At 34.7% G+C, this 10,599-nt stretch overlaps 2 protein-coding genes across 3 annotated transcripts; one reads left to right on the top strand and one right to left on the bottom strand.

The window, feature by feature from the left end:
* Window positions 1-1,733: 1,733 nt before the first annotated feature.
* LOC111205295 lies at window positions 1,734-2,359 on the top strand. The gene has a single exon (XM_022700926.2). It carries the CDS (start codon window positions 1,852-1,854, stop codon window positions 2,143-2,145), a length of 294 nt encoding a protein of 97 aa, XP_022556647.1. The 5' UTR covers window positions 1,734-1,851; the 3' UTR covers window positions 2,146-2,359.
* Window positions 2,360-2,634: 275 nt separating this feature from the next.
* Window positions 2,635-9,937, bottom strand: LOC106445196 (insulin-degrading enzyme-like 2). 2 transcript variants are annotated; one of them, XR_007322080.1, is made up of 27 exons: window positions 9,674-9,937; window positions 9,513-9,588; window positions 8,997-9,064; window positions 8,799-8,890; window positions 8,631-8,704; window positions 8,514-8,557; window positions 8,263-8,314; window positions 8,049-8,171; window positions 7,828-7,940; window positions 7,574-7,736; window positions 7,246-7,338; window positions 6,961-7,046; window positions 6,784-6,870; window positions 6,451-6,554; window positions 6,169-6,271; window positions 5,954-6,049; window positions 5,669-5,858; window positions 5,507-5,568; window positions 5,318-5,422; window positions 4,982-5,183; window positions 4,665-4,873; window positions 4,466-4,590; window positions 4,346-4,397; window positions 4,172-4,258; window positions 3,943-4,065; window positions 3,451-3,820; window positions 2,635-2,674 (listed from the first exon to the last, which is right to left on the bottom strand). XR_007322080.1 is itself a non-coding variant. In XM_013886712.3 (26 exons), exons 1-26 carry the CDS (start codon window positions 9,821-9,823, stop codon window positions 3,575-3,577), a joined length of 2,925 nt encoding a protein of 974 aa, XP_013742166.2. In that variant the 5' UTR covers window positions 9,824-9,937; the 3' UTR covers window positions 3,443-3,574. The 2 variants fall into 2 exon arrangements, 1 of the variants encoding a protein (XP_013742166.2); XM_013886712.3 differs by lacking the exon at window positions 2,635-2,674 and having other exon boundaries at window positions 3,443-3,820.
* Between the last annotated feature and the right edge of the window lie 662 nt (window positions 9,938-10,599).

Here is a 10,599-nt window from a genome sequence, read left to right as displayed (position 1 = left end):
GAAAACGATAACATCTTTCTCTTCAATTGTGGTCTAGAGCTGACCGCTTAGCTCTCAATCACAGTCATTCACTAACACAAGAACACCATGTCTCTTGCACAAGAATCGATTTTCCATGTTAACAACATTTACTAACTTTCAAATAAAATTGAGCCAATGAAAGAAGAGAATCAGACATACACATCTCCCTTGATGAACATTTCAGGCCTTGCTTTGATCAGATTTGTGCGAACCCACAAAAGCAAATGCTTAATTGTTAACTAATTTAAAAGAAAGCTGTGAGCTTTTAGATAAATCATAAATAGTTTGACCAGAAACACATAAAAATGAAGTTTTGCATCATCTTCTCCATAGAAAAATCCGTTTCTGAGCAATGTTTTTCGTTCTTCATGCTCAAATAATTTGAATTCTTGCTTTTCTTAGAAGGATTCACGGGAAATCACCTCTACAATCATCCTGAGAATCAATTTAGAGTTCATTGATTTTCAGATTAGAAGAGGAAAGAAGAAAACGATTAAAAGAAAACTACAAAATTAGACTAACGTTTTCCGTTAACTGTTTGATGTGGACTTTTCAAGAGTTCAGATTTGGAGAATTATTTTGCATACGTGATAGTTGGGGAATTTATCTACCAATTTCAAATATTTGGGGAATTAAATGACCATTTTCCCCAATATTACTTCTAATAAAATCCCTACGTTACTGATTTGAATTCCAAATGTCTTAAAAGCAAGTCTAAAAAGTCGATGATATTAGTCCATCCATCGAGAATCTTTAAGTAAACGCTTACTTTTCAAGCCACTTATTGGGGGTTTGCCATAGTCAAAAACACGCTTTTTGTCAACTATTAATTTCCTATTGAAACGTGGAATAAATTTGGTAACTAACCAATACAATTTTTTTTTTTTTGTAACTGATACTAACCAATACAATTTTTGAGAAGGAAGCTGTCAAGAAACGCTAAACCGGTTCCTTAAAACAGAAAACGCTAACTTTACATCTCAAAATAATATTTTCAGTTTCCCCAAACGACGCTATACTTTATAAATTTAATTGCAGGCCCAATTTTTTTCCAAGAAGTTGAAATTTAGTACTCCCTCTGATTTTTTATATAAGTCGTTTTAAAAAAAATTTTATATTCCAAATTATATGACATTTTCGGTTTTCTATGTAAAATTTATTAACACTTAATATTTTATGACCAATAATAATATACTTTCTATTTTATTATTGGTTGATTTGTGGATTAGTGATGTTTTTGTTTAGAAAATATAAAAAATTAATGATTTTTTAATCTATGTGCACAATTCTAAAACGACTTATATTAAAAAACGAAGAGAGTAGTATTTATCTGGTTTTTAAGTGTGTTATTGCATATCTATATCACAGGTAGAAGAAATAGTAATCTAAGATAAATATTCTTCACATTTCAAATTAAATGTCTGGAGTATTTTTTATTGTTATATATCACATTTTTATTTATTTATTTTATATTTTAAATTATAAATTATAAAATTTCTAATCAAATATAAATAAAATTAAAGACTTAACTATTTTGAATTTGTGTGAAAATATTTAAAGACAACTAATTTAAACCCGAAGTATGTTAACTGCATTAGTCTCATGGTCTGGAAAAAATAACAGAAAAAAATGAAATAAAAACAGACTTTAGGGGCACATATGAAACAGAATAAAGATAGCGGATACTTCGTTCGCTTTTCCTACAACCTATAAATTCGATGCGACATGAACAAGAAATCTTCATCATCATTTGTCTACATCTCTTCTCTCTCTTCACGAGAAAGAGAACAAGAAAATATAAAAAAATAAAGATAAAAAGATCATTCAAGAATGGGGAAATACACGGAGATGTTGGATGCAGGGGTGAGAATAGCGGCGAGGTTTCATTCTCACTGTCCTCAGACGGCGCGTCTCTATTACCATCCTCCGTCCGACAGCCATCACCTCCATCATGGTGTCACCGATTTAATGGGAGGTGGAGTTTTGGGTGGGTCGGGTCAAGATTCTACCGGGTTGGTTGGTGAGTTAGGAGGATCCGAAACTGCTGCTGGTTGCGGTCTCAAGGCTTCTCAAGGTCAAGGGTCTGAAGATGCCAGGGATCTCTTGTTATTCTCTGTTGTTTGATTGATTTATCACAAAAAATATAAATATTATAGAATTATTATAACCTTTTTTGGTTGAAGAAGGGATTTGATGAGCCAATGTTTTGATATTTTCAAGTGTTTTTTTCTGTTGTTTTATTATTGAAAAATGTTCTTATGAGTTTTGTGATACATTGTAACAATCTCTGGATTCCAAAAGATTATTGGATGTCAATGAGAATTTGATTATTATTTTCTTTGTTTTACTTGTGTTTCTTGATTTTTTTTTTCTGGGGGCTAACAATGATCTGCCGATTCTGTATATAGAGTCAACAACATGTTCATAAGCTGTCGGAATCTTTAACATATGTACAAGGGTAAGTTATATGCTATGATGATTGATGATACATGTGCTGTTTTGTATTAAAACGAAACGATAGAAGACAATATAATTAAAAAGAAGTTATGTTCTATGATAAATACGTGTTTCTTTTTTTTTTTTTAATTTTACAGCAAATACGTGTTTTTTTTGAACATATATGATGAATACATGTTTTATTTTGTATTAAAACCAGTGTTTTGAAAGCCGGACTGAACAGGTGGTCGGACCGAACCGGTGGTCGGACCGGGTTGAACCATGAACCAAAAATAATCCGGATTGGGTTAATGCTAAAATCCAACTAAAATCGAACCAGTTAAAAACCCCTATCGAACCGTCAAAAACCCGAGAACCGGCGACCCAATGAACCGGCCAAACTCCGGTTCGTATATATGCAAAATTTTTGCTAATGAAACAATTAATTTTTCTTCTTTTTTAAGTAAAAATAAAATTTATCAAAGATTAATAAAGTATCATCTCTCGTCTTTTTCTTTTGTCGTCTCTACAACTTATAAATTACAAGATTCATAAAGTTTAATATTCACGTCAAGATATTGTTTTTGTCTACTTCTCACATTGTTTTTATTTCATGAAGACTTTAAATAATTGAAACATTTACGTTTCTGAAATTTGTATTTCAAAATGTAACTTTTACCTAATATGTATATAATATTTTTTAAAAAGTGACGAAGATTTAGAGTGATAAGATATGCAAATAAAGTTTAAATGTGCTTTTCATATTGATTTTAGACTTAAGTTTTTCTCCACATTATGGCTATGTAAACATTTTATTTGATATGATCTATCTTTAAAAAAAATATGCATATTATTTATAAAATATTATTAAATTTAGTTTAATCTAAGTAAACCCGATCGAACCCGGTTCAGACCGGTCGAACCACAATGACCCATGATCCAAAAAATTTCCGGTTCGCTATTCGGTCCGATTTTAAAAACATTGATTAAAACGAAACGATTCTAAAACTCTGTTTTTGAATGATAGATGATAAAGACTGTTTTGTTTACAATACAATATTGTTTTGGTATATGAGAGTTTGTTCATGCATATCTTTGCAAATAGTTTGGGACCTTCTCAGAGTTTTAGCTGGCTCCATCCTTTCAACGACCCATAAAGTGGCTGAGACTTTCTGAAACCAACAATGTCTTCAATCTCTATGAATGGTGATGCAACTTCGTCTTTGTCAGACGCCATTTCCTTCAAATGTTGGCTTCCATAAACGCATATGCTCATCGATTTCTTCTTTGGTGCGTCTACTTTTATGTATGTGTCAAAGAAATCTATCAGTTCTTCCTTCTTTAGCTCTCTTAGTGCATCCACCTAACCACAAAACAAAACCCCCAAGAAGTTGTGTCAACGGCTTCAAGACTTTGTTGGTAGACTAACAAATTTGGCGTTTTTAAGTCACAGGTTCTCATTTAAGAGCAGCTAATGTCTATTACCTCTTCATCTTTGCGGTTGAACTTGAATGTCCCGCTTTTAATCTCTCGCCAATAAAATGAAGATTCCTCGTTCAAGTTCTTGTGTTTCTCAAGCTTCATGTCTATCAACGCTGTTACATTGCTCTGAGTAAAAAGCATGTCAGTTGGAGTCTTATAGTGTGGGACACCTCTCTTGACCACAATGTTTCTCTTAAGCAAATCTATATAATATCTGGTTAGGACATCTCACCTTGAATTCCTCATCGCTTATCTTGTAAAGTTTACTCTCAAGATCCTTGAGAAGTGACTCAACCCTTAAATCAATGTGTCCAGGACCCTGTTGAAGGTGAACTCAAAGGCAAGTAAATACATATGCATTAACTATACAAAGTCTGAGTGGTAGAGCGGCAAGAAACGTTGGTACCTTAACTGGAGACTGGATAATGAACTGTACACCATAAACACCAGAGTGGTTGCTGTGTTACAGAAAATGTGGTTACGCATAAAACATAATATTCAAACACACAGAGAAACCAATGCACACCTCTGATTAAGTGAAGTGATGTAACCAAGTTGCTCCACCGTTCTAAGCTGGTGAAATGTAGCTTGCTTTGCAATGAGACGGAAAAGCTGAAGTTTGCTATTCATTGCAAATTCATCTTGATGAACCTGTTCATAAAAAAAGTTTTTAAATAACATGATCTACAAGAGAAGCTTTATAAGCCATGCAAGGCTAACTATACCTGAATATAATGCACTAGGGCAGAGCTTTCATCACTAAGGTTTGAGCCTTCTTGATGGTAGAAGCACTTTATTTTTGTCCCTAGCTCTACAACCCTACTTATCATGGTCTGGGATGGAAATATCGGACGAGAAATAGGTTTTGGATCGTTAAAAAGAACATCTTCAATATGCTTGACCATGGACTCAGCTTCATTCTTCTCAACATTTCCTGAAAAAGAGTTGTCTAGTTATATAACTGACACCACAATGTGTACAAGAACGTATAAAACAAAAGGACTAGAGACCACAGAATCATACAAGATATTAAGATTGGTACCTGCTACGTAGCACTCAACAAATGTCCTTGATAACAACATGGGAACGAAGTTCACTAAGTCTTCAGCTTCCAAATGAGTAAGAGCATCTAGTTGCTCTGTCCAAGGCCAAGTGCGATCTTGTAAAACCATTGAGCAGTAACTCATTGCTTGTTCATATGGTTGTTGGAATTTGATATTTTGGTACGCCTTGGTCATTGTTTCCTATAACAAGATAGGGAAGCAGAAAACATGGATTCAATGAACATGGTAACAAGGCTTATTAGATGCATCATGCAGTGAGGAAACTTGAAAGTGGTATTGTAAAAAGAGAGACAAGGTTTATTAACAAAGGCTACCTTGATAACAGAGAATCTGTCAGGTTTAACTTCGAATTTTGCTATCTTTTGCATGATAGCTTCCAACAAGATCCTCAATTTATGGTTAAAGCCATCAAGATAGAGCTAGAAAATGAGAAACAATGTTGTCAAACATGAAACTTATTAAGGAAAGGACAAGGAAACATCAGAATAATTTTATAAACACACCTCAAAACCATTGCCCGAAAGACTTAATCCATAGTTAAGACCAGCAGCCCGAGCATAATAAGCTGAAACATAGTTTTGAATTTTCATGATATAAACAAAAAACTAGAAGGTTCAGATTCTTGTTAAAACAATTAAACTAGAAGGTCTATCTGTCAATCTTACCATATTCATTCAAACAGTCCACCAGCAACCAAACAAAAATATTTGAAAGAACTACAGCATCAGGAGAAGTGTTTGCAAGGGGGCAGTTGAAATCTGTCTTAACATATGCCTTCGGTTTGAAGAACTTTGTATCAGGCTTGTACCACAATCTTGAGAATGATGTCTTTCTCAACAAAACAGGAAAAATGTCCTGCTCCAGAAATTAGTTACACAACATGAAACTGCTTCATACATTAAAACATTATATGATATTTGTAATATGTAACTAGAGTGATGGAACTAAACCTTATCTTTAACATCCTTTAGTGAAAAATCTGTTGGAATAAAGACATTAGGTACTGGTAGATGCAGCTTTACATCAGGGGCAGACTGCACCCATTCCTGTAATTGTTAAGCACAAGTATAGATTGAACTACTTCCTCCGTAGTAGTAGTAAAATATTCAATCAAACAAATAACAAATTTGAGCACATGAAAGAAACTGATATATCAAAAGCCAACCTGAATGGTGAATTCGGTTATATACTCAAAAGAATAAGCAGTGTTGTACCATGGCTCAGTCTCGTCAGTTTGTCCTTCAAATTTCTTTGATCTCCAAAATATTCTACAAATATAATGGCATTAGATTCTGCAACACAACTAGCCTTCGGATTTACAATGCTTGAATGTAATTCTAACATAATACATTCAGGTCTATTAAGCGCTGCATAACTAAAACCCGCCAAAGAAAACGCTAGGTCATTGTTTTCTTGTGAAAGAAGCATTCCAACAAAAGAGACTTACCTAACATTGCTTGGAGAAAGCTCATTTAGAACCTTTTCTACAAAATCTGGATTAAATCTTGAAGGTAGTGATGATCCAACGAGCCAATGCTTGGTTGGGTATATCTAAAGCACATTTGCAAAAGGAAGTATAACATTTTTGTTCACTATAAAGGCCACACATATATCAAGCAGAAAGAATTTTTTGTTCGCTATATAAGAAGCTTTATAAGGAAGTATAACATTTTTGTTCACTATAAAGGCCACACATATAACATTTTTGTTCACTATATAAGAAGCTTAAATGAGACCAAAAGAATGAGAAGTCATTGAACAACTAAAAAGATACTATTACCTTCATGTTTCTGGAAATAGCCATTGCATAAGAAAATGGGTCTATTTTGGCTTGATAATGAAATTCTGCCTCACAAATAGCAGAGAGCTTCAAAAACAGAAAAATATAAAAATGTATCAAACTCTTTTAAGGATATTGAATCAATAGGAGTATTAGCAAGATTAACTATACCAATACCTCATCAAAAATCCACTGTGACACACCAGACTGTTGTAAATGCTTAATGTGTCTGAACAACAACCCTAAAATATCTTGCATATGCTCTGTTAACCAAGCAAGACAAGAAATCAAAACCAAATCCAGATAATATCAGGTACTGACCAAAAAACATTAAGCAAAGTGGTAGCATCTTTTTTTTTTTTTTGGTAACAACAAAGTGGTAGCATCTATTCAACATAAGAAAGTTGTTCCAAATTTTTGTAGAAATATCTATAGAAAACAAGGAAGAATACAAAACCCTACCATGGCCAGCATCAGTAAGATCAACTGAGACATCAAAGAAAGAATAGTCAATAGTCACGTCTGATTCACCGGCATACAGTCCAGTTGCCCAACCTGCAAGTATTAGGAAAAAAACCATAAGCAAGACTACTATATAGAGAGGAGACAACCCATCTTTAAAATTTATCTTGGCTATTAGCAGCAATAGCTTATCCTCCAAAAGGTGGTAGGATTTCATTTTGAGAATCAAAAACAAAGAGCTGAACACTAGAACTGTTTTCAGTTTATTACCTCTTTCGGATAGAATATGTACTAAACATTTATCAGTTTGGCACCAAAGTAAACCTACCTAAGGTTTTTAACGCATGAAACAAACTTCCTTCGCCTTCATGACCAATTAGATGACCAAGGTAGCCGCATGGTGCTTCTTCATAATGATGGATGCTAGGTGTTACTGGCCATGAAACGGTAAGCTTGTGACCCTGCTTTATAGGTACAGCCTTCACAAGAACCTAGAACCAATGAAAAAAGTACCATCAAAGTACCATGTAAGAGCATTATGGTAGCTGAAATAAATGTTAAACAGAAATAAAGAACAAAAACCTGCAAATGGTCCGGAGTACACGGCTGACCAGGATATATAGGGATACTCTTGTTGGTGTTTCGAATTTCCTGGAACGTCTCTTCCACTAGACCTTGAGTTTTATCAAGGTTTTCTGAAGACATCCAGAGCAAAAAAATGTACAATGGCTATATATGTTACTACTTTTTTTATAATCATAAATTAAAGAAACTTGAGGTTTGGGTTTAGCTTTAACACCTACCTTTTCCATAAACAACCAGATGCATGATACTGGCGGAATAGTGCTTGTCATAGAACTTAAACAGTTCTTTCCTTGTATCAATTCCTTTTGCTTCGGGCCATACGTGAAGAGTCTCCATGTTCCCTAAGAAATCATATTACTTTCTTAGCAAAATAGATACTGGTGTGTTAGCAAAATAGTTAACACACCAATCAAGAATAGGTCGGAGATGAACCTGTGCTAAACTTGTGATATGGATGGTCTTCTCTACTTAGATGCTTCTTTAACTGTGTGAACGAAAAAGGAATACAAAACACTCAGCGTCAGATGCTAGATATACATCAACATGCTTGTAGGTTTGTGCAGGGCTTTTTAGATATAAGTACTATTACAAGTTCAAAGAAAATCCTCATTGTTCATTCTTATGCACTTTCCTTTCCATAGGTAATCAGTTAGATCAGTGCTAATTAATAACTAAATGGATACCTGATCCAATCGCCGAGAATCATACAACAAGTTTTTCTGATACTCTGCATTACAGAGAACACGTTAGAATACAAATTGTAACATGAAAGTCGTTATCAAGAAAATCAAGAACCTAACCAGAGTCGACAGCGTTGATCTCCCTCATGGTGGCATCAGCCGACATCAGTGGTTTGATAAAGAACTGTGCAAACCTGGTTAGTAAATAACAAGGAAATATAAGAATCCAACACTGTAAGTAGTACACAAAACAACAGGAAAAAAATAAAAAATAATTGTACGTCTTACCTGTCCAAAGCCTCATCAAAAGAGTCTGTGTTGATATCGAAATGGTAGTTTGTGTTTTCACGGGATGTATAAGCATTTCTACTCCCACCATGCTACAGAAAAAAAATTCCAATAAGCATATCCCAAAATACGGATGCAAGAACATCAAACTATGTTCAAGATTGTATTTAAGAACTGGAGAAGAACAATATTACGTACCTCAGTGACATACTTGGAGTAACTATCTTCCTCTGGATATTTTTCACTTGCATAAAACAGCATATGCTCTAGACAATGTCACCAACATTCAAACTCAATTTCTTTTTTTACATGAAAGAGTAGATAAATAACTGTCTATATAAACTCAACTTTATTATATGTTAGAATGAAAGCAACAGAGCAATGAAACAGTTAAAAAAAAACAAATTTCAGCATCAAAGTGATCGTTTTAAGAAACTTGCGTTGGTCGTTTAGATGTTGTAATGAGCAGGAAAACAAGTCTCCGGATACTGTTCACTTAAAAACGTGGTTAGCCACTTCTAACGTCTTTTATAACCAGTTTCAAATGAATTTTTCTATTTACTTGTAACCAAAACCTATTTTCTTATGAGAAATTGAATTATATTCTATTTTTTTTTTTACTGAATTATATTCTATTTCTCAATCTCATTTTCTCTATTCTTCTGCAATATCATAGTGATTGAATCTTTATACGAAGAAAAGCATTTAACGTACCAAGGAAATGAGCTAGCCCATCCAGTCCTTCGGGGTCAGAGAACGATCCGACGCTAACGTTCATTGAAGCAGCACACTAAGAGCACGCACGTACACAGACAATAAACTTCATTTCTTTTTTGTTCTTTAAGCAGAAAAATAAGAACAGGAATCGATCTTACCTTGTCAGTCTCTGGATCGCTGATTAACAACACCTCAAGAGAGTTCTCGAGAACAATCCTCCGATATTCTCTCTTGTCCGTACGTGGCTTCAATATCTCGCCACCTCTATCCGCGGGTACCGCCTCCATGTTCTCCGTTCCAGCCACCATCGCCTCTTGAGTGATTGGCAGTAGTTGAGTCTACGCTTAAGTCTTCGCTCTTGTAAGTCCAACGTTTTTATTTTCTAAACTTTAAGACAAGGAAGCTGAGAAGAAAATGGCTAGTGGGTTTATAGTCTACGTCTGATTAAAATATCAGTGGTCTATCTTTCCCCTCACGTCATAGATATCCAACGACGATTACTTGTTAAAGTCTTCTTTCGTATACGTCCAACGTCTTTCTTCTTTTATACTATAGTGCAAGACACTCATGATATTATTAGAGCATTTTTTATTGCAGGTCTCTTAGGTTGGGTTTCTTAGCGTAATATAAGATACGGTCTCTTAGCTTTTAACTAAAAAAACTAAGTTGGAATTGTGTGAGCCCATGTCCAACTCTATATTATCCGATTAGTACGATATTGTCCACTTTGGGCCTAAGAGGCTGACCCGCATGAATTTACTTTTGGGCTCCTTCCCAAAAGGCCTCGTCCTAATTAGAGTTGGACATCTCTTTATATATTAAACACTCATTGTCTAAACTTCCAATGTGGGACTTGGATTGACATCTTTCATTCTCCCCCTCAAGACAAGGACCACACACCTTGTATACTTTCCTCTAGCGAATCATCTCGGTGCCTTGTCGCATCTTCGACATTCGACACCCTTAGTCGCAAGGTTACTTTGAGTTGCTTTGAGGATGTTCTTTCCCACAATTCCAGGATCTTCTGACTAATCTCTGCCGAACCTCTCTTTCCACCTTGAAGGGTCTCATTCCTACTCGAAGG

Source organism: Brassica napus, chromosome C4 (genome assembly GCF_020379485.1).
Source record: "Brassica napus cultivar Da-Ae chromosome C4, Da-Ae, whole genome shotgun sequence".
NCBI classification, from domain to species: Eukaryota; Viridiplantae; Streptophyta; class Magnoliopsida; order Brassicales; family Brassicaceae; genus Brassica; species Brassica napus.
Note: the sequence above shows the minus strand (reverse complement) of the source record. Positions and strands in the feature narration are given on the sequence as shown.